Here is a 22431-nt window from a genome sequence, read left to right as displayed (position 1 = left end):
TTGAGAATTATCCCACGAGCTCCGGAAGAGTTATCTAATGGTAATTTCCCGGTTCTCTTATATCTTTCCAATTACGAAACAGCCATGCTGCTAATGGGAGTCCTTTGCCCTCTTATTAGTCTCCCATTAGCAATTGAAAAGAGGTATAATGGCGTCTTGAAGCTGCAGGACTATATCCAGACTGCCCTGGAAAAGTATATAATCAAGACAGGCTATACTAGACAGGCTATTAATATTCAGAAGGCTACTAAGCAATGGACTTTAGCTTCTAAGATATGTTTAGAAAGTTATAACAGTTTTATTAGGCCTTTATAAATAAATAGAATATTGAAAATTAATCGGTTCGCAACACCTCTAGTTAGAGAAGGAAGTAACCCAACAGGCCATTACCTATCACCAGGAATTAAAACAGTGTAACTTCGTTAGGTAAGTACGACGACAGAAAACCAACTGACGTCAACTTACTATCTATCGCTTGAGAGATGGCATATTATAACGGCTGTTATAGAAAAGAAGATTGATAGTAAAGAAAACTCTATTGATATAAAACCAGCTATTTCACCGTACAGTGGAATACTAACGTAGGAAATCGTATGGCTTGTCGCCGAGAGCTAAAATGTATTAAAACATCCAGAGGATCCTGTGTAAATTGCAGGCTGACCTTGTGGAAAATCTAGATGCAGGTAAGAAATATATGATATCCGGTGCCACAGAAGAATTCAAGAACAGAACATCCAAGTCTTGAAGAAATCCACCTGATGCGGGCACGGCTGAGCTACAGTTCTGAGGTTATGTCAGCTGCGTGGTTTTATATGACTCGTGGGCCATAATTTGCTCCTAGCTGCCCTTTCCCATCCGCTGCCGTTGAACTGTAGCAGAGGCCGAAATGTTTCGCTACGAGAATATGGCTTTTTTAGCCATTTTGTATGCGACTAGTTCATCTGTTTCATGTACCAAGGTTTGCCATCATCTCCAAGCAAGATACTATCTTGCTTAGCTTATCAATGACATTTCCGCGCAGCGATAGTCTCTTGATGCTAGTGTTATTCAGACCATTAACTGCAGAACAGCTCTTTTGCTTGGACCGCGCTTGAGCTGAGCTTAAAAGGAATTGCTCTGTTTCCTTTGCTGTGAGAGCATTTGGGAACGCTTTGTGAATTGAGTTTACTAACATTCCAAGCGAGGTAGCGGCTTATACGCCATTTGCCTAGTTCCAGACTTGCCAATAATGAGCCCCGTTTCCGGAACAGCTAAGATACTAGTAGAAAATGCCTCAATGTTATATATGCTTTGAGGCTGAGCTACTCTCCTCTAGTAAGAATCTAAACGTCTGTACAGTCAAGAGTTTAGCGATATTTCTAACGAGTAAAACTCAAATGCATTGTACTTCATGTCAAGTTATATACTAACGACTTGGAGTCACTGTCCTTCTCTCACGTGGTACTTCTAGGCTTCTAGGAATGATGTGGCTTAACGTCTAATTAAACACTACAAGCGCCACAATCGAACCTCATTCCACTGCTGTCATACAACCGCCGCTGAGGGATATTTGTAGTGTTGGCAGCATATATAAATTTAACAATTCCCTGCAATAATCTTGCGCGGGGAATCTTGGATCCTGAAGGCACATCCAATGTCTCCTTGTCCCTCCGGCTCCCACTGATCATTGAGCATTCCTCTGAACCATGTTGTCCAAACTCCTTCCCATTGTCTTAATTGCAAGCGCTCTTGCAGCGCCTCAAAACCCTCCCACCTATGCCAATGAGCCAAATCGATGCGATGCCACTTGCCAAATCGCCTACCGACAGGTGCTAGCTATGGAAGAGGAGCGTTGGGTTAACCAAGACATCACCACTGACCCCTTCTATTCAACCCCCAAGAATGTGTCAAAGTATTCGACTGGAGACATATTGAAATGGGAAAAGATCCCAGCTGAGCAGGCTTATCGGCGATGGACTGTCCCCGCGGGCATATCATTGACCCGTTTCTACTACATGTCTGAGGATATTGAAGGGAAACCCCTTCCAGCGACGGGTATCGTGCTTATTCCATACACCAATCCCCAGGGGAGTAAGCCATTCCGTACCGTCGTTTGGACGCACGGGACAGCGGGCGGAACCCGACAATGTTCACCATCGAACCATCGCGCACTACTCTATGGGTGGACAGCTCCGTTTGCTCTAGCACTCGCAGGCTACGTCGTTATTGCCCCTGACTATGCAGGCCAGGGAAGCGAGGCTCAAGGCTTTCAGTACGAGGCTGGTATCCTTCACGCAGCAGATGCCAGCTTGAGCGTCCAGGCTGTGCGCAAAGCTCTCGGCAGCAAGATCACAAAGGAGTGGGTTGTCGTAGGCCACAGCGAAGGCGGAATGTCTTCTTGGCGCACCAACGAGCGAGAGGCAAAGCCTGTGGCTGTAGGCGGCCTTCTCGGCGCCGTTGCCCTTTCTCCCGGCCTTGTCCCGAGCAGGATTATTGGTGAAACAATCCGCCGTGCCGCAAACGGCGGCCCTGCTGGAGACTTTCTTTCTTCTCTCATGCTACAAACAGTTTCAAGGATCTACCCCTCACTCAAAGTTGAGGACTATGCTTCTGATATTCTTCTTGCCCGGATGCCTCTCGCCGACCAAGGATGTTTCTACACTTCAGTCTCTCTTTACAGCAACCTGACTATCAGCCAACTTTACAAGAACACCAGCTGGATTGAACACCCCGATTTCATCAAATGGGAGAAAGTGTATAATGGTGCAGGGCCTCATAAACTAGCGGCTCCAATGCTCGTGATCCAAGGCGCCGAGGATCCCCTAGTATATCCTGACACATCTGAGGAGGCTTTTAATGAAACCTGCAAAGCGTTCGCTAGCTCGACGACGGCTGAGTTTAGGCTGTACCCTGGCCTTGGTCACGGTTCTGTTCTTCCTGCTTCACAGCAATATTATCTGTCGTGGATCGAGGATCGCTTTAACAAGGTTTCTCTCAAGAAAGGCTGTAGGAAGCTGACTATGACCCCGGAAACTGACAACTTCTCCCCAGTCAATGATGAATGGGTGGCGGTTTTTTCCTAGACGACTTGACATAGATGAATAACCGGGAATGAGGCAGTGAAGGATAACCTGTATGCCAAGAAACCAATGTACTTTTGTCATTCTCTACATAATTGAAATGGATGGGGTTTCGGTGACTGCAAATGCCTAAGTTGTAGGCTAGAAGTGTTATTTGCAGTTGAGATTTGTGGCTGTGAGCTTATTCCATCAGAGAGAACCTAGCCTAGATCAATTTCTGAACCTTTCAAAAACCATCGTACATGTTGGGCACATTGCGCCAATTTAGTTAGGTTACCCGGTATATATGATCAGCAGCACTGCATAAGTGGTAAATTCGAGTCTTCACTAATAAGAAGGAAGATGTCCACCTCAGGACTACCACATTCTCTCCCAAGCTCGCCTGGCCCAGGTCATCTCAGCCAGTCTAGCCTTCTCAACCTCCTCAATTCCGCCTTCTTCCCAGTGTCTGCATTCCTCATCAATCTCGGCCTTACCAGTGATCAAATCAGCATCCTTGGGATCGACAATACCCTTGCCTTCTCTCCAATACTTGATCTTGCCGACTAAATACATAACCGCAGTGAATGCAACAGCAAAGTAAGATGTGACAAAACCTCGCACACTAAATGGGCTGAACACATCAAAGCCTACAAAAAAGATTGCCGTGCATCCCAGAGTAAGAGCCGCGATGGGGGTGTATGGTGTAAAAGGCGCGACATAAGAGAGTGACTCATCAGTAAGACCCTGTGCTTTGCGAGCACGGTAGAATCCAATGTATGCAAGCAGCATGAAGCAGTACGAGGCGATGAAAGCGGTAGTGGTCAAGTCAACGAACCAGAAGAAGACCTCTATGGCAGAGTTGGATGCCACAAGAAAGGTAACGCAAGAGATCAAGGAGACAGCCGCCGTTGAGTAGATTGGGACACCAGTCTTGGTACATTTCATCAAAATCTTGGGAGCTTGATGATCTAAAATCCTTATCAGTGCTGTAATCAAATAAATTCGATAAGTAGTGGATCAAGCTTACCTCTGGCAAGGCCATATAGCGTTCGACTCGCAGCAAAAAGATAAGCATTGCCACAGGAAAGCCCCGACACGAGAATGAGAGCGTTGATAAAGTGAGGCAAGAACCCGATTCCAAGATTCTGAATGCCAATTACCCAAGGGCTAGCAGCAGCGCCAGAAGAACCATCTGCGATTGCGCTGACGAGCCTCTTGTCCCGTGAAGAGCAAATGATGCCAACACAAAGGGCTCCGATGATATAAAACCCTACAAGACGGTAGAATATCATACGCGCAACTCGGGGAATAGTGCGACGAGGGTTCTGGATCTCACCGGCCGCAAGGGCGATCATGTCAGGGCCAGCGATAGTAAATGCCGCATAGATAACAACAGACCACCAGCCGAGAAATTTACCAGTTGGTCCTTTGGCGTAATACTCATGCATGGCTCCGTCCTTCCAGTTGCGAAACCCATAGGCATCACCTTTGGGGTTTCCACCAGCCATCGTGATGATGGTGATGAGGACAAGGAGAATGAGCAATAGCACCTTGGTTATGGCGAGAATAAACTCGGCTTCTCCATACCATCTGTGATACTGTTAGTAAACTGCTGTAGCAATGGGCGCTAGGGTACTTACTTGACAGCTACAACATTGAGGAAAATACAGATAGCCATTGAGACGGCAATCCAGACAGCAGGATTAGTCGTACTATCCCAGTACTCAGCCACAGCGGCAACAGCACTGTACTCAACACAAACAAGCATACACGTCCCAAAAAAATAAGTCCAGCCCAAGCTAAAGCCAACAGCTGGTTCAACGAAGCGAGATGCAAGTTCAAAAATGGAGCCGCGAACAGGGAGATACGCCATCATTTCCGCCACGCACAGATACGTGGGCCAAATGAAGCAAATACCCCAGAATGTGTATCCCAAAATAAGAGAGAGTGGTCCGGCTTGACTGAGATAGCCTCCGATACCGACCTGATTCTCATCAGCTTTGGTCATGGGTAGAGTTGGATTGACTTACCCATAGTGCTGTTCCGATTGAGCCACCGATGGCCATGAGCTGTACGTGACGGGGTTTAAGACCACGCTGGGTCTGTCCGTACTTCTGAACCAGCTCATTGACTACCGGTTTGTGATCGGCGTCAAGTAGAGAGCCAGGACGGTGGCTTTCCACGGGTGCGATTCCAAGCTCAGTCTTGTTGGCATCCATGATGGCAGAAATTAAGTAAACTTGGGTATGAACAAAGGTCCTGGGCGTCACTCAAGTGTTGACACTGAGCTATGGAAGCGCTCAATGCGCGGATATTGAGAGATATATATATTCATGTCGATTCACTACTCTAAAATGGTTTCGCCCTTGTTTGCGAGTAAAGCTCGCGGTTGGGTTCAGATTCACTATCGCAGATCCCGTTATCTGCAGCATTCAAGTCAAACAGACTATGCCAGTTACAGAATGTTCAGGCGACTTGAACCATATCTATCTCTGAGCTGCCGACTAGACTTGGCTGCCAACGCTAACAGCGATAGCCAAGGTTTAACGTTTACCGTGGTTGTGCGGATTGACCAATCTACTTGCAGATGTATATCAGTCACATGAGGGCAGATAAGCTATCGTAGTCGGGGTAATCTGAACCTGGTCTCAATATGGAAATCTGGAGCGACTGGTGCACTTCCCCGCGTTTTAGCGTCAACGCTTGGAACTTGCTTGTTATCTCAAATAGTCATCTTGTCCCTAGCACGTTGCCGTGCACATAGCCCGCATTGTCTTTGCTCTGGGACCTTTCCTTATTTGAAATACAAAGTATTGAACATTAAGAGCACATTAGCTTTCCATATCATTCTACAGTGTAGACCGAAACCCGTGTTTTCCAATACCCTTAGTCGTATATCATTTTTCATCCACCAGCTCGCGGGGCCGCCCTGAGGATGTACGCACTGATACCACCATTTTGGAGTTCTGCTGAGGAGAGTATTTACAAGACCGCAGGATCGGTATCTTTCAATGCATGAAAAGGGCGGCGCATGCGGCGGTTCGAGAAGAAACAAGTTCATTTCTATGCCTGGACCAGACTATGTCCACTGGACCTTATACTTCCGATGTGGTGAATATCTCATGATGAGAGGTATCAAACAGATCGTTGAGATGGCCCCAATTAGTTTCGTGTTGCTGGGCATCCCCCAATTCCCACCTACATCCCTCAGTCACACTTGGTGACGCCTGCACATCGGCCATTATTTCCATACCATCGCTGTTTCGTCGCGCTCTTAGATGAGAAATTGTAGCTTCCACTATCGATATAGCTCTGGATCGAGCCCTTGATCCATCTTCTGATTTTTCAGTTTGAATCATTGTTCTGACCCTTTGCAACAGAACCTGTACACCCAGTTGATCAATATGAAATTCCCCCTTGGTTTGGTTGGTTGCATGGGCCACAAGACACAATGTGGTTACACCTAATAAGAAGTCATGCCAGGTGATACTCTTCATGAACCACTCCTCAGTAGCTAGTTGGCCTCCAGGCTTGCACTCCTCATAGACTTGTAGGAGGTCAGTAACTAGGGCAGATGATGCTGAATAGCATTCTCGAATGCTCTTATCTCGATGTTTTGTTACATGTGGACGATGAAGAACACATAGGCTTTTGTAGTAAATAGAAGAGATACAAAGACGAGCGACGATAAGTTGAGGAAGGTCGACTATACAATTCTCGATTGGCCGAGGTCGATATAATTCCGGCAAGCTCTCGTATAAATGCTTGAGTTCGGTATCCAAAGAGTCAATGCGAGCGTCTATTGTCTCGTGTGAAGGATTTACCAGCGCATGTTGAAGGATCTTGTCAAATATCTTCATGAACTTGCGCTTGAGAATGGAAAATGTTACACCAGTCAACTCAGAGTCCGGTCGTGAAGAGGGCAGTTGAACGCTCTGTTCATCAAAATCAGAGTCGAGAAGATTACTTGGAGCTCGTGTGTCTGAGACTGCTAAGGTGATTCTCGACGGAACACCCAGATGGAATGATACCAGAAGATCAAGCTGCATGAACGAACTCCATGCCCTGCGTCGCATCTCTGCTGTGAAGGGACTAAGACTTGGGACGCTACTCTCTCTGTGATAGCCTGAAATCATGGCAATATGGGCAAGCACGCTAAGAAGAGCACCCATATCTGGAGATATTTCCAAGCAAGTGATGAAGCGTGAATGAAGATAAAGCAGGAGTGCCTCAAAGCAAAAGGCCTTGGGGCGGAAGTAATCGCCCAGAGCAAGACACTGGGCGGCAGCAACTGTAAATCCATGCCCTGGTATCTCTTTTTCTTTACCCGTTCGGGATATGTTGGCGGAGATGAACAGCATTGAAAAGAGGATCGATATCCAAAGCGGCGAGGCTGCGCCAGGATCGCTCCAGAAAGCCTCGTACTGCCTCTGAAATTGCGCCGAATGTATATATGGCGTGATGTATAACCGAACACGGAAATATGTGGATACGAGGCGGTCGGTACTCCTCCGCGATGGGAGATATGTATTGAGTACTTGTTCGATCGTGACGGTTTGTGAAAGGCCAGCGCCGAACATGACATCTATTCCCATTCCAACGTCTGCCAGAGGAGCATTTGTGTATCCTACATCTATATCACTGTCCTCAACAGGATCAAGTGTAGACCTGAGAGCTTGTATGTCATCCAGCATAGCTGACCAATGTGTTGCACCGCTTCCAGCCTGGTTGGAGCGAGAAGACGACGATGCGATTGTGCGTTCCGCAGTGTCCGAATCGTGTAGCAACTCATCAGCCGGAGTGCCATATTGAACCCCAATAGTGGTAGTTGAACGCTGTTGGGCGAGTAACCCGACGAGATGCTCTAGATGCTCAAGACGTGCTTGGGCCTGTGTGTGGCGGAGACTGTCATCGATTGAAACGTCGTAGGAGCAGGATGGAACATCTCTCCTTCGAATACAGCTGCCACAGGGACTTTCACGGTCACACTTGAGCTTCCTTTGTCTGCATGCTGTACAAGCTAGTCGCTCCCTGTTCTTTTTGAGTCTAGAAGCGGACCTCATGGTTTAATGCAGGATATATTCGATCATGACGATGAGAAACGAATAGAGCAGAGACTTTCATGAGGGGGCTTTAGGTTGATGCGTGCTACCTTAGGCGCTAATCTTTATTGGGGCTAGTGTTCAACCGGATGGCTTAAGTCCGCCATGCGTTTCTACGGTACCAGGTGCATCTGGAACCAGATATTGCCGCTTAAAATAAACTACTATATAACGCAGTACGATATTATTAAGTAGAGGTAGCATAAGTTTAATAATACAATGTAACTATAGTCTCAGTCCGGCCTCCACATTCTATAGCTGCTATAACTATTCCAGTGGATGCTTCAGTGTCAGCTTCTCCAAGCTCATTTCACCTCCGGCAACACGCCGGATTGCCTCAATACCAGCCTCAGCGCCCTTTACAACTGTTACAACAGGCAGTCTCAAGAACCCATCCTTGAAAGCCAGCAGGTGATCCATAATCTTGCGTATACGGATAGCTGAGTCCGGACCCTGAGGTGCACCCATGGCGTTCATACTACCGCTTGGCCGATAAGACGTGCACATACCGAAAGCAGGGTCTTGGTAGACCGGGAGCGTGCAGGCTAGACGAAGACCCTCAGAAGCGCCCAATGCACTCTTTGTAAGCTCGGGAGTGCTGGGAATGCCAGCATCAGGAGGACCCATGACTCCTTTGCAGACAGTATCGAAGGCCAAGGTTAAATAAATGCCGAGTGTCTTTTGAGTCTGTTGGATATCTTCAACCACGGTGCGGCTCCTGTAGTCGAAGCAATGGGTGGCTCCCAACTCTCGAAGGATATTATGATTCTTGGCTGAGGCTGTTACAAAGACATGTTGGAGTCCAGCAGCCTTGGCCAATTGAATGGCCATCATACCAACACTGCTCGCGCCGCCCCAGATGAGAATTCCCTTGCCGACAGGGTCAATGCCAGGCACGCCAGCGACTGGAAGTCCCATGCCAATGATATTGAATAAGGTATCTGCCGCTGTATGCGCAGGCATGCAGATCACGCTGGCGTCCTTTGACAATACACCGGCTGGGATCTTGTATAGCAGTTCAGACCTCGCGACGACCAAGTCCTGGTGGGTTCCGTGTGAGGATGGCATTGGGTTGATGACAGGGGAGATGCCAAAGACGGCATCTCCGACTTGCAATTGTGAGTCGGGGCCCGTTTGCTCAACAGTACCGGACATCTCGAATCCAGTGATGAAGGAATTGAGTCCCATGTAGAAGAAGTTGTAATCGCAGAGGTTGATGGCTGAATAGTCGACGCGGACGAGGCATTGGGAGCCTTGGACCGTGTACGTTTCTGTCACTGGCTGGACGAGGAGCTCGCCCTGAGCGGATAGGAAAATGGACTTGGGTGCTTGGGCAGACATGACGATTGTTGAATAGGTGGTGGATTTTGTTAAACAAGGTTGATTGAGAACGACGGAGTAGAGACGAGGAAGATCTGAAGTAGCATTTTTATATTCTCTTGCTTATGGTACTCTGCTATCTTAGTAGGCTCTAACAGGAGGACCTAGCCCTCTTGGCCGTGTCCCAGCGGACTGTCTCAACTACCGGCGGGCTGATTCATTTACCGAGGCTTGTTAGATTTCCGAAACGCTTTGTCATCTGTGGGATAACAGCCAGTAATCCTCAAAGCAGCTAGCCGCTGAAAACAGACGCAGGCGTGATACCCCGGGAGAACATGAACCTTGGCGACTCAAGGTTTTCGAGCGGACATAATAAGTCACGACACCCGAGCGCGCGTTACGGATTACGGAGCAACTGCTCATTAGATAGGAGTATGTAGAGTTTTAAAGTTTTTTTTTAATCCCCAAGCACCCAAAGCTTGACCGCTCAGTTGCTCGACGCGACAACTTACAGCAGACATGCACAGCTAGGTTAACAAATTTCATATCAACCGATGATTGTATTAAGATGTGAAGCACATACCCTCTCTTATATCTGCTAGAAACTCTTGCTTCTGGAACTGGTAGGGTTTTGGCCTTGAGCTTTTAGATAAGGTATGTATTATAAATCATTGATCTCATTGAGACATCGCCAGCAACAGGATAACCCGGATCTGTGCTAATTATTTAAGAATGCCGCATTTTCAGAGCACCTGTTTGAGTATAAACCGTGTCAAAGAAAGAAAGCAATGCTGCCCATCATTGCTAAATGCCTGACGCATTGGGTGATTTAAGCCCAGTATCTAATCTAGCGGCGACCTCGGCAGCTCTACCTATGGCTGTAAACCGAACCCTACCAAGGCTGAACACCTTGCTTTGACACAACCTTACCAACCTCATCATCCCTTACCCCTTCCAAAACATCTCTAACAATCGCGGCTCCAATGGAAGGATCAATTGCACCCTGTGTTTTGTTCTGCTCTTGGCCAACACCAAGGCCAGTAGCCAGGTATCCGGGGCTAATAGCCCATACTTTGACGCCATCCTGGCCAAGAAGCCGGAACCACTCCCTGATTTCTAAGTTAGCTCTCTTTCGTGCTGACCAGGATGGTTGTAATACCTCATCATCATATTCATTGCGGTCTTGCTGCTTCGGTACGCGGGCAAATTGAAGTTGTTCAATGCCTTTGGCCATCCTTTGTTGGGCTGCTTGTTGATGGGCAACTCGGGATTCTCAGATCCGGTAAGGGAGGATGTACCGCTGGCAATGAACATGAGGCGGGGATCGCTCGACTTGAGAAGCAATGGGGCCAAGGTCCAAGTCAAGATATGTGTCCCGGTCACGTTCACATCATAGGTTTTGTTCCACATTTCTCTAGCTGACATCTTGCCAGCAGTCCACTGTTGATCGAGTTGGGCACCTATGGTTGATAGCCAAGTTGGAATTATGAAACGCGTTCATATAATGGAAGCAACTCACCTGCGTTATTGATGAGAGCATCGAGTTTCCCGTACTTTGTTTTTATATACTCAGCTGCAGCGGCAATAGACATATCATCTTCAATATCAAGTTGAATTGCATGAAGGCAGCTGAAGGGAAACTCTTCCTTGAGGTTCTTGACGGCTTGTTCAGCCTTTTGAAGGGATCTACCTCCAACCAAGACCATATACCCTTTATCAGAGCTGCAAAGAGCTTTGACAATTTGGAAACCGAGGCCGGTGTTGGCACCTGTCACAAGCACGAGCTTGCGTCCATCCATTTTGCTAGACTTCTTTGTCTTACAGGGTAAGTCAAAAGTAAAAACTGTGTGAATATAACAGGAACAGAGACGGATCGAGAGCCTCGTGATATTTACCTCTCAAGCTTCAAGTCACATTACTACGCATTTATAGCTGAAATCGAGGAATTGCAGCGGAAAATGCAGTGTCGTCCTCTTTGCCACTCATCGGGAACATTAGTTAGCACTGCCCGGGATTTCCGTTCCCCATAATTTCTCGGCCATTAACTCCGATCGTGATGCCCGGCCATAACTGTTGTCTCGGCCGACAATCTCCGGTGCGGTTAGGTCCGGTCAGCAAAACTCGATCCCAATTCACTTATAGCGCGTCTCGGACTAGAGCTTCCACCATTTGTTTATTATCTAAATTGCAGCTCTTATCTGTCCTTCACACATTGCTGTCTAAACAACCTACTTTTTATGCCTCTTTACTTTTTTATCTAAGCTAAGATGCACAACACCGACTTTGCTCAATCACTGTCCTTGTTCCTTAGCCACCAGGGTTTGTCTGCAGACTACCGCTTGGATTCCAGGGAAACTTGGGAATCTCAATCTCCCCGACAAACTTGCTTAAATCTGGTGCCACACTTTTCATATCAACCGCGCAGGTAGGCTGCTTTACACCGAACCTCTTGACCTCGGTGACATTGGAGCTCTTGTCAAAGGACATTCGGACTTGATGCACTGTTCGTCGTGATACGTCACCGGCAAAATAATTCTGCGGCGAGATCATCATGGAAGAGACAGCCTTTGTAGTTACAGTGTTGGGTAGGTCGGCTGTGTTGGGGAGGTGGTGCATGCCCAGATTAAAATATCTGTAATATGTATTAGCTCCGGCCACGTCTCCGTAGGAGGTACTTACAGAACGATATCTTCCTGGTCCAGGCTCTCTCCGTCGAAAAACTTGTTAAAGTCTACAACTGGGTGCTGCAGGTCGTGGCTATTGAAGGCGTATGCGCTCTTGGGCTCAGTGTCGTGGTGCTGCAGGGCGTAGAGGTTATGGTTGGCCCAATTGGCGGCTTGACCGAGGGCTGAAGATGACTTGACAGTCAGATGCGCAGTGCTGCCGCTATCTCCAGACTCTGTTAGTAATCATGTGAGATCATGCGTACGGGATGGGTATCATACTTGGGGTTATGGAGTAACCGGGCGCCTCTCCGAAGTCATTCAGCTCATCCTTATTCACAACGGAATATGATGCAGCTCCATTTGGTGCCCAGTTTATCTTGCCGTCGTCTTCGCTGGCAATGTACGAGCGGTTAACCTTCATGGTATTGATAGACTGACCATCAGACCATGGATAGCTATACAAAGTCAGCGGGCTGAATACAAACGCTGGACTGCACCTTACACTTGAGTATGTGGTACAAACTCCGTCTTCATCAGACTGTTCTTCGTACCCTTGACATCCAGGTCCAGTTTGAAGTTGATGACATGGTCATGCATAGATCCAGACAGATTATCATGAATATGATAACCATAATCACCGTCTCCTGACCAAAAGGCTCCCTGGATATAGCCCGAGGCCCTAACAGTAACGGCGATGGATCCATCGTAGTAGAAAGAGTACTCAAAGAGATAGTCATAGTTGCCCACCGTGGAAACGCTGCGTACGGTGAAGATGATATTCTTTGTTGCAGAAACATAGTCCGTGGTCAAGTGTCGCTGAATAGGATAGCCGGTATCGTACTCAAATAGACACAGACTGTTGGGGTGCACATGGGTAGTCTCGCTGATGTAAAACGTTGTGTTGAGATAGGTAGCGTGAGATGGGCAGTCAAAACCATCGACGAGGTTCCACTGACTGGTGCCTATACCGTAGGATGAATCAAGATATGCCGATGAGGCATGCAGCGGGTCTTGTGAAGCGTAATGTGCAAGAGCCTCCTGGAGACCAAACTCGTAGATCAGACGTTCGCCCTTGAATCGAACATCGTGTAACTGCAAACCCGTTTCTTTGTGATTAGAAAGGAAGAAGCTAAAGTCCACTTTCAAGTATTGTCAGCTAGATCTACCAAAGCAATGTCCAAAGAACTCACTCCATTCAACGTAGTTCTGCTCTATGTCTACTCCAAATCGGGGACCATCAGGTTGGACTGAAATGGGAGGGTATAGATGATCGCGAGGAAAGCTATCGCCTTGCTGATCAGTAGAAGTCCAGGATCCATCAACGACTGGTCCTGGCCTTCGTTTCAATGTCTTGATGCCCTTGCGAAAGGCGGAAGTCGTTGGCCAGAAGTTACCGTCGTAGTACCAGCCCACAACCTTCCACTTGGATGGGTCACGGCCCGTGAGGTCAACCTTGAATTGCAAACTGGTGGGTAGTACTGTCTCTGAGTAGAACTCTCCTGTATGAGCAGAGTAGAACTCGTTCCACTGGTAGACCCTATCGTTACGGTGAATCAGAGGGTCACTGCCTGCAATCAGCAGATTATCGGTTTCGGCACCTGTTGCGGTCTGTTGACGTCGTTAGCCGAGGTGTTTCTCGACGCATAATTGAGGGGTATACGAACGCCGTTGAGAAGTTCCTTGGTGATGTCTTTTATCTCGGTGCCAATCTTGAGGTTGAAAGCAGCGATGGCTTCACCGTCAGCGTTGTAGACATTGATTCTGCCTCGGCCAGACGTGAACATGTAGTTGAGTTCCTCATGATGCGTCAGGCCCTGCCGCATTGGCAATGGTCCAACCATGTACTCTTGAATGTAGGGCTGCACATTTGAGTTGAATTGGAGAGTCGCTCTCGCATAACGAACTGGAGCAGGACCATGACCTTCAAGGTAAGCCAATGCATCTGTCTTGTTCGGCTGTAATAGGTCAAGAGACACGATGACATTGTCCCAACTGGGCAACATTAGCTCATGTTTCACAATAGCTCTATTTAGAAAGAAAGCAGAAGATGTTCAACAAAGTTTGTTTAAGGAGGTAAACGAAACTGAGACTCACGAGGTAGAGTTAACGACAGCAGTCAAGTTAAGGTCTTTTTGCTCATGAAGATACGCCGTAACATGGGCATATTCTTCATCAGTGAGACTTTGAAAAATATTCTTTACTGGTGCCTTGACGAGTACCTCTTTACCGGAGCTGCATCCTGCTCCCGAGGACTTGTACTCTGAAAGGCGCTTAAGGGAATGAGGTCGCGCTGCTGGACCAGCGGGGCCAGGATAAGCCGATATCCCATTCGGGACGGCAAAAAGGCACAGGATCAGGCTGACAGTGAGACGCATGGTCGCCTGTAATCAAAGGCCTGAGGTGGCACAGAAAATGGTGGATGTGTTGATGGTGGTGACCTGCAAAAGACAGGTAGACGCATGTTACGGTTATAGGGCTGTAAACAACCTGGAAGGCGAAGGGCAGGCCACCCCCGGGGCACAGCTACGCAAGGGGGAACACGGCTAGTACGGCACGGCTGGGGGCGGTACGAAGCAAAATAGCGGGCAGCCAGGGCCTGTTGTGAGTGACATCTGATCAGCCAGCCACCAAATGCACTACTGCATGCTGCAAGCCTTTTTCACGGCACATAATATAGCTCCGGTCCAACGCCTAGAGCTGGAAACAGCCCGAGAAATCCGACATGTTCATTTGTAATGCTACCATGTCGATCGCGGAAAGTGAGGCTATCGGAAGTTCTGTGTTCCGGTAAAATAATAGGACAGCAGATAAAACTTGGCGCAAATACATGGTCTCGTAGTTGTGGCTGCAGCTGCAAGATGAAATTTTGAAATTGAGGCCCCACGATAGTGGGTAGCACAGCAAGCATAAGAATATGACATAGGAGGCTTTCGTACTTCCTCCAGATATGGCCACATTTTCACTGGCCTTGACGCAAGCCCTTGCTTGATCTCTCAATGCAGGGTAGGCGTATGAGGCCATTGACTGATTCTCTAGCCTGGAGCGCAAGATATTTCAGGTGGTTTAGCTGGCGATCTTATGTTGGATCTTTAGTAACCATAATTAAAGCTCTAAGCAAAACCACCTGCTAGAAGTTGTAGGAAGAAGTGCACTGGTCCAGCTCAGAATCCATTGGCTGGCGCCGAAGCGAATGGTACCACGCTCCATCATACATTTCTAACAGCATCCCATTTTTCATCATTCTTGTGGTGCTTCCTCGTCTCCTGTACCTAGACTCGCATACAAAGCAGCAAATGCAGAATTTTCAGGCCCCTGTTCCAGAAGCTGTCGTGGAGGTCCAAATTCTAGTAATTCACCCTTGTCAAGCACGGCTACCATGTCAAAGTCCTGTAGGACTGACTGGAGCTTGTGCACGATTGCAATAACTGTGCGATTCTCAAACCGCTCACGTATGACACGCTGCACAAGCTTATCAACATGCGAGTCAACACTAGTCGTGATGTCAGTTCTTGAAGTCAAGACGGCGGCAAATGAACGGTTACGGCTTACCTGCTGGTAGCTTCATCCAGGACTACAATAGGCGAAGGGCGCAGGATAGCGCGTGCAATGCAGAAGAGCTGCTTCTGGCCATGGGAGAGGTGAAGCTCTTCAATTGGCGCATCAAGGCCGCCTTTCTGAGCTGCAATGTCCCAGAGCTCAACGGCCCTCATGGCGTCTTCAATGGCAGCATCTGAGAGTGCCTGAGCAGGGTCCGCGTTCAGCCTCACGCTGCTTCCTTCGATGAGGAATGCATCTTGAGGCACGCCAACTAGTCGAGTGCGAACTTGTTCACGGGGAAGCGTGCTAATGTCGAGCCCGTCTACGAGGATTCTACCATTGTGAAGGTCCACCATACGGAAAAGACAAGAGACCATGGAACTTTTACCGCTGTAAGTGGATTCAGGTTAGCTTAGATATTACTCGTGAATGATGATCACATGTTACCTTCCGGTTCGTCCGCAAATGCCAATTTTCTGACCTGCCTCGATCGATAAGGATATACTCTTCAAGACATTCTCAGATGGCCTATGAACAAACTGGTCAGCGAGTTATTTCGAGTTTGGATGAGAGTGGACGCACGTATATCCGGCAGAAACATTGTCGAAGACAATCTGGCCCTTTGATGGCCATATTGATGGCGGCTGTTCCTTCTCCTGCGGCTCGTGTTCCGAGGCAGTCTCAGACGTGAACGACTTGATCCTGGATATAGCACCGATATGGGTCTCCAAGGTCGTCCAGAATGTCATCAGTAGCTTTAGGTGCTGACTAAACTGGATGATGTTGACAAGAGCCACGCCGATCAACCCAGTCGGCAGCACACCTCTCAACTGTGTGACCAGCACCACGACCAGTACAGCAATGACTGTTACAAACAGGTCAAGGACAAGGGTCAGCCATCTCTGAGCCGCGTAGAGAAGATAGAACGGTCTCTGAGACCGATCTAGAAGGTCATGATGCTTCTTCTCCAGTGCATCACGCCAGCCGAAGGCACGCAGTGTCGCAAGTCCAGCGATAGATTCTGTGAAGAGGGCGTACAGCGGGCTCTTTGCCTCAAGATCCATGAATCTGAGCTGCCGAGATGTCCGAAGGTATGTATGCTGGACCACCCACAACGCGACGAACAGAAAGGGAAAAGCGATGGCTGTGTAGTAAGAACCTACAGAGATCAGAACCATCTCAGCGATGCACAACACAAACGTGGCAAAGGTATTCAGCGCTGACAGTGGCAGGTCCATGTCGACGAGCTGAAGATCCTGACTGAAGCGGTTGATGGTGACGCCAGCATCTGTAGCAGCGAAGAAGGACATGGGAGCGTTGAGCACCGTCTTGAGAAGACTCTGGTGGAAGCTGTTGCCCGACAACGGCACCATGGTGACGACCATTTGCCAGGTGCTGAGGACTAGGAAGATAATCGCGAGCCCACCTAGCATCGCGTAGATGCCCAGATAATAACCCAGACGTGCAAAGGGGTCTTTAGCATTTGCGGCGGCCCACCAGTTGAGCCAGATAGTGGGGAAGGATTGGCAGACTATAAAGGCGCAGATGGCAAAGACGAAGATCAAGCTTGGAACCCAGCCGATGGCGCGAATGTAGTATAGGTATATTGCCATGTCACCAGTGCGACGACCAGCGCCATCCTTGGCTTCCTCCGAGAGGAGTACCTCTGCATCCAGCAACGCATCAGCTGAAGGGTCTGTAGAAGAAGAGACCGAAGTTGCTTGGCTATAGGTCCAATTCGCGGACCCTACAGCCAAGCGGGACACGTAGTTGTCCGCTTTGGTCAACTTGTCAAAGCTTCCCTGTACACATCCTACACCAGTACCGTCGAGGCTGATGATGTGGTCTGCGTAGGAAAGTCGATTTGCTGCAGCAGTGTCAGCATAAGTAGGAGACGGAGGATAGTGTGTGCAACGTACCACGAGAAGTCGCCATGATGACGGTTGTATTCGACTGTCGCAGGAGGCCATCAGTGCCGAGTAGGCTATGGAAGACAGCGTTCTCAGTGTGCATATCCAAACCACTGAAGACATCGTCAAGTAGGACAATATTCTTTTGTGCGTAGACAGCTCTCGCTAGACTGACCCGTTGGCTCTGACCTCCGCTGAGAGCGATCCCCTTGCTCCCAATCCTACTGAGATCGCCGTTGGGCAGTTGGCCGAGATCTTCTGTCAGAGAACAAGCCTGTAGGACCTTTTGGTACCAACGTTCGTCGGCATGTGAGAAGCCGATGATGCTGTCTCGCACAGTGCCGTTCATGTGCCAGGGAGTTTGGTCACAGTAGGCGATTTCCGAGTCCATCACATGAATAGATCCGGCTGTGACTGCCACTTCTCCGAGAAATGCCCTGAGGAGAGTTGACTTGCCACTTCCCACTGGCCCCACGACAAGGGTAAGATTACCCGGTGGAACATGAGCGGTGATGCCACTGAGGATGGGTTTCTGGGTAGAATCGTACCCAAAGGCGCCTGCTTTGACAACGATACAGTTGCCGTCCAGAGAATCGACCGGTAATGGGCCTCTCTGGGTAGTGTTAGGCACCTTCTCGGACGATACCGAATCCTTCTCCTGTTCGCTGCGTAGAGAAACTGGGGTTGATGGCCCTCCGCTCTTGTCATCATATGAGATGATTCTGCTGTCGACGCGGATGTCTGTGTTGAGGAAAGCTTGTATACGCGCAAAGCTCCCGACGGACCCCATCAAGGAGGACAACGACGTAACAAACGAAGAAATAGGCTCATTCAACAGTGCAAACAGTGATAAAGACGTAAACATGCGGTTTACGTCCAGGTTGTTATCTCCTCCCCGTGACTGGGCGACAAGACTGTACGTTGCAAAAGTGAGGATTGGGGCAAAGATAGGAGCCAGGTATGCTATGGTTGTCTCGTAAGAAACCGTTCCATCGAAGCGGGTTGAACCATGCAAGGGAAGCACTCACCCAAGACCATATTCCAGATTAACAACCTACGGAATTTGCCAGAAATGCGCAACTCGTCGTTTCGCAGGTTGTGAATACGAGTGCTGAGCACGTCGGTCAGTCCACACATCTTGACGCCCTTGATGCTGCCTAGCATCTGCGACGTAACAGATATTCTCTTCTCGATGGCTTCTAACCATGCCGCTTGACGAGCCATGACAAAACTGACCGCGATAACGGACCCAATGATGGAGACTACAGGCGTCAGTACATTCATTCCTCGTTCTCTATTACTCCCCGTTTCAAGATAGACTCACAAATTGCTGCCCCGACGGGAATCAGACATGCAATGCCGAGCTGGCGTCCCAACAGGTAGACTGCAATAACAATCTCAATCAAGTTGGCCCAAACGTCATGGGCAGTGCGCCAGCCCGTGTCGATCCTTTCAATGTCGGCACTCATCAGAGTCAGGGCTGCGCTAGGATCAGCAGCAGCGATACTGATATCCGTGGCCTTGTCAAACAAGATCGAAACGAGCTGGCCGCGTGCCATGGTGATGGCGCGATACGTGAGGTGTTGATACTGGCCACTCGTCACCTGTAGCATGAAACGTTAGTAGGATGTGCCTATAGCGACAGAGATGCACGTACTGCTAGACCCATGAACACAAGAAACCATGCGCCTATGAGGCCATATCCTTGGTCCATGTCGTCAGAGTCACTGTCGTTCTCTGCCCACTCGAGGGTTGCGGAGATGAGGAATGGCTGGCAAAAGGTGAAGCCGATGAAGCACAGACGTGGAAAGATGATAGACAGGGTCGGCCACTTCAAGGTCCTCAGGACTGTAAGCATCAGAGCATGGTTGCCCTTCCTAGATGCTATGCCACTGTCAGTATCCTGTAAGCCAAATGTTGTCTGCAGAATTGGCAGAATGACAAACCTTTAGCCCACGCTGTCTGCAAAAGCTTCTGAAGGTACCAAGACTTGAAATGCTTTTCGAGAGGAAATAACGCCTCGATCTCCAGGTGCTTAGAATAGCCAGCGCGAAACAGCGGTATTTGCCAAGAGAAGAACCAGTGCGACAAGACACTACCAGTGACTTCGGGGGGCAAGGCACGGTACTGGGGCCGCAAGAAACGACGCTTCTCGATTGCCTCGACCGCGAGCATGACAATCTTTATCACCGTCGCGACTAGGGCAGTGGTTGCGGCGGTCCGATTGTAGCCCTGAAGCCATAGGGTCCGTGTTCGTGTAGCATCGAAAAGAGCAGTCAAGAGCAGGAAGAGGATGAGCACTGTTGACGGCCGATACGAATAGACGTGCTCGACGTAGGATAGGCATAAGATGCCAATCGATGCGACAAAAGATAAGGCAGCGGTTGCAAGAGAGGCTCTGGTCGCAACCGCGGAAGAGCGAGTCCACGAGATGAGAAAGCTGATCTGCGCTGCTAGGAGACCGAGACATAATGTCGTGAGGCTGTTAGTACCCGAGACACGACATGCGAGCACATCAATCAACTCACTATTTTACAGTACAGCCAGCGGCTATTTTCCACCTTGACCTTATTCTTGTGCAAGAGGTACAGGACTCGACATGGGGCAGCGAGAAGCACCAGAGCAGTGACAGGTATAGTGAGGATTGACTCTTCAAAAAGCAGTGTAAAGTCGAAACCGCCTCTACAACCACGACCATATGGGCCAAAAGAGTTGTCGTCGCACGACAACGAGACCATGATTGTGCCTGATGTGAGACCAAAGGTTTTACAATCTGTAATCACAATCAAAGTTCTTGGAAGAATCGATTGAGGTTGTTTGATCAACGGGGTATCAATTGATTGCTTACAAACGAAGCGAGACGAGAAATCTCTCCCTGCTGTTGCCAGCCGAGCAACTGCTCCACAGGCTGAAAACCAGGATAAACGACAAAGTTAGCGAGCCACGTCAGACATGGTGCAAGGGTTTACGTACAGGGTAGGTAGGCAAGGGACGCCGCACGGCTCGCAACGGCGTAGTACAAATGGATGGCCGAGATACGAAGCCGGTGGAAATGATCCGGCGGCCCGGTCGCAAGCGATACTCGGTACGTACTCTATATCTGGGCTCCGAGATGCAATGATATGATCAACCTGCAACCTTTCGGAGGATCAGGAACGGGACTGATGTGTTAAAGATCGGCGATTTCTAGGGTAAATCTCCCGGGGTAGTGTTCAGCTGGCTCCCTAGCGGCGATCATAGTCGTGACCGGTATAGCTAGGCGGCTAGGACACCACCTCACCGGCGCGGACTAATGCAAGCACGGCAGCGGCTATTAGTGCCTAATCGCTTGATTGGCTCTTGAGAAAGATGCCGTACAATCCCGTTCTGAAGGCTTAGTACGGATCTTGCGCCATCTGGATATGCTCTTCTTTACCTTCCTTTACAAGACTGAGAGAGATCATCACTTCTCTCAACGCCCTGATCACCAATTTTTTGCTTTTTCTGTCCCCACTGAGTAGGCCTGCTCGGGTCATGGAATTAGATAACTAGTTCCACTTCAAGGCTCGTATTTCAGTTTCTGTGGTCTTTTATCCCTGTGTGTTGCACCAAAGTCCATACCGGCACGTTACATGCATATGCGCCCCGTGAGTCGTCCGTGACTACGTGAAATCCTAAATTCGGCGTGAACACGTAGTCGTATCAAAAAAGGTTTCTCTCATATTGGTACTACAACCGCCACATGACCTCACCTTCTGTAAGCCAGACCTCACCTTGTCACACCAGGCCGGGGTGCAAAAGAACTTTGATATTAGATCAAGGTACTAGGAAGCTTAGCCTAAGATCTGCGAAACCTTTACCGAATTATGCTAAGTTTCCCCAAACCTTCCATTGACTAGGGCGCAGGTCCTAATACTTTACCGCGCCCCCTTGCGCACTGACATAGATTCACCCTAGTCATGACGTGCGGAATGCCTTTCTCATGAGGCCTGCCAACCTTCTCTTCCTGGTAGCGGAACCGAACCAAGGTAGCCTCCGCAGCCCCAACCGTCCACCGCCAAGAAACTAGTGAAAACAAAGTGTGTCTCCCCACCAGACGAAAATAACGGTTGCAACGGCTGCATGGGCGGCTCATGACTAGCTGCAGTTTCCTAGCCCCATGCCGGCTAATGGAGTATTTAGATGAATCATATAGTTTACTGGCCTTTGCGTGCTACATTTGTCAGTCCAACACTCGTTGAGTGTGAATCAGGCACTTAAGTGACAAGGATAGATTTGCCATCATGGATCCACTCGGATTATCCGATTTCTTTCTGGTCGGGCTGCGCCGCCTACGTGCTCTGAACACTGGCTTGGCCAAGTTTCCTTTGTCAAGTTGATCGCCTGAAGCATCCTAGACTCTCATACGCCTCTAATGTCTCAGTCAACAAGACACTTCCGGGCTCCATGCCACTTCGGGCTACATCCGCGCTTTCCGAGTCACAAAACTTGTTCGTATATGGTGGGTTGTGAGAAATGAGGAAAGGGAGAAACAGAAAAGAGCGGGAATCTTGGACTTACCATGTTATCATTGGTGTAGCGGCGTTGTGAGTGGCCAATGGGCGGAGACAACTATCGTCTTGCAGTTTAGAAGCAAGAAAAGGGAGCCAGCTTGGCGAAAGAGGCTGCAGGTCGCTGTAGAGCTGAAAAGCAGTCCTCCAATTCGGTAGGGTTTTCTGTGTATATCCCTGAATGACACCTTGAATGCTGTTTCTTAGTAGTGATGTTGCTGATCTGTAGCAAGGATATATCTGCTGTAACCTCCATCCAAATAGATGCAGTCACCCTAAAGAAAATTATTGCTGTCGTGACGCACGAATTTCACGCTCTATTCGTT

General features: G+C 48.8%; 7 protein-coding genes across 7 annotated transcripts; 1 reads left to right on the top strand and 6 right to left on the bottom strand.

The window, feature by feature from the left end:
- Positions 1–1525: 1525 nt before the first annotated feature.
- FVEG_11768 (hypothetical protein) lies at positions 1526–3311 on the top strand. Its single transcript, XM_018901088.1, has one exon. It carries the CDS (start codon positions 1686–1688, stop codon positions 3060–3062), a length of 1377 nt encoding a protein of 458 aa, XP_018759497.1. The 5' UTR covers positions 1526–1685; the 3' UTR covers positions 3063–3311.
- Positions 3312–3416: 105 nt separating this feature from the next.
- FVEG_11767 (hypothetical protein) lies at positions 3417–5260 on the bottom strand (the record flags this gene model as incomplete). Its single annotated transcript, XM_018901087.1, has 4 exons — positions 3417–4009; positions 4069–4631; positions 4682–5025; positions 5072–5260. 4 exons carry the CDS (start codon positions 5258–5260, stop codon positions 3417–3419), a joined length of 1689 nt encoding a protein of 562 aa, XP_018759496.1.
- Positions 5261–6136: 876 nt separating this feature from the next.
- On the bottom strand, positions 6137–8104 carry FVEG_17090 (hypothetical protein; the record flags this gene model as incomplete). Its single annotated transcript, XM_018906357.1, has 1 exon — positions 6137–8104. The coding sequence occupies one exon, from the start codon at positions 8102–8104 to the stop codon at positions 6137–6139; it is 1968 nt and encodes a 655-aa protein (XP_018759495.1).
- Positions 8105–8410: 306 nt separating this feature from the next.
- FVEG_11766 (hypothetical protein) lies at positions 8411–9484 on the bottom strand (the record flags this gene model as incomplete). Its single annotated transcript, XM_018901086.1, has 1 exon — positions 8411–9484. One exon carries the CDS (start codon positions 9482–9484, stop codon positions 8411–8413), a length of 1074 nt encoding a protein of 357 aa, XP_018759494.1.
- Positions 9485–10355: 871 nt separating this feature from the next.
- Positions 10356–11262, bottom strand: FVEG_11765 (alcohol dehydrogenase; the record flags this gene model as incomplete). The annotated part of the gene is made up of 3 exons (XM_018901085.1): positions 10356–10572; positions 10623–10923; positions 10983–11262. 3 exons carry the CDS (start codon positions 11260–11262, stop codon positions 10356–10358), a joined length of 798 nt encoding a protein of 265 aa, XP_018759493.1.
- Positions 11263–11770: 508 nt separating this feature from the next.
- On the bottom strand, positions 11771–14504 carry FVEG_11764 (hypothetical protein; the record flags this gene model as incomplete). Its single annotated transcript, XM_018901084.1, has 7 exons — positions 11771–12095; positions 12143–12353; positions 12409–12584; positions 12632–13268; positions 13320–13737; positions 13794–14121; positions 14224–14504. 7 exons carry the CDS (start codon positions 14502–14504, stop codon positions 11771–11773), a joined length of 2376 nt encoding a protein of 791 aa, XP_018759492.1.
- A 732-nt stretch (positions 14505–15236) lies between these two features.
- On the bottom strand, positions 15237–20314 carry FVEG_11763 (hypothetical protein; the record flags this gene model as incomplete). Its single annotated transcript, XM_018901083.1, has 10 exons — positions 15237–15619; positions 15679–16056; positions 16114–16194; positions 16249–17533; positions 17586–18539; positions 18605–18838; positions 18901–19180; positions 19234–19460; positions 19523–20021; positions 20105–20314. 10 exons carry the CDS (start codon positions 20312–20314, stop codon positions 15367–15369), a joined length of 4401 nt encoding a protein of 1466 aa, XP_018759491.1. The 3' UTR covers positions 15237–15366.
- Between the last annotated feature and the right edge of the window lie 2117 nt (positions 20315–22431).

This window comes from Fusarium verticillioides, chromosome 7 (genome assembly GCF_000149555.1).
Source record: "Fusarium verticillioides 7600 chromosome 7, whole genome shotgun sequence".
In the NCBI taxonomy this organism is placed as follows: Eukaryota; Fungi; Ascomycota; class Sordariomycetes; order Hypocreales; family Nectriaceae; genus Fusarium; species Fusarium verticillioides.
The sequence above is the reverse complement of the archived record's forward strand: the minus strand, read 5'-3'. Positions and strand labels throughout refer to the sequence as shown.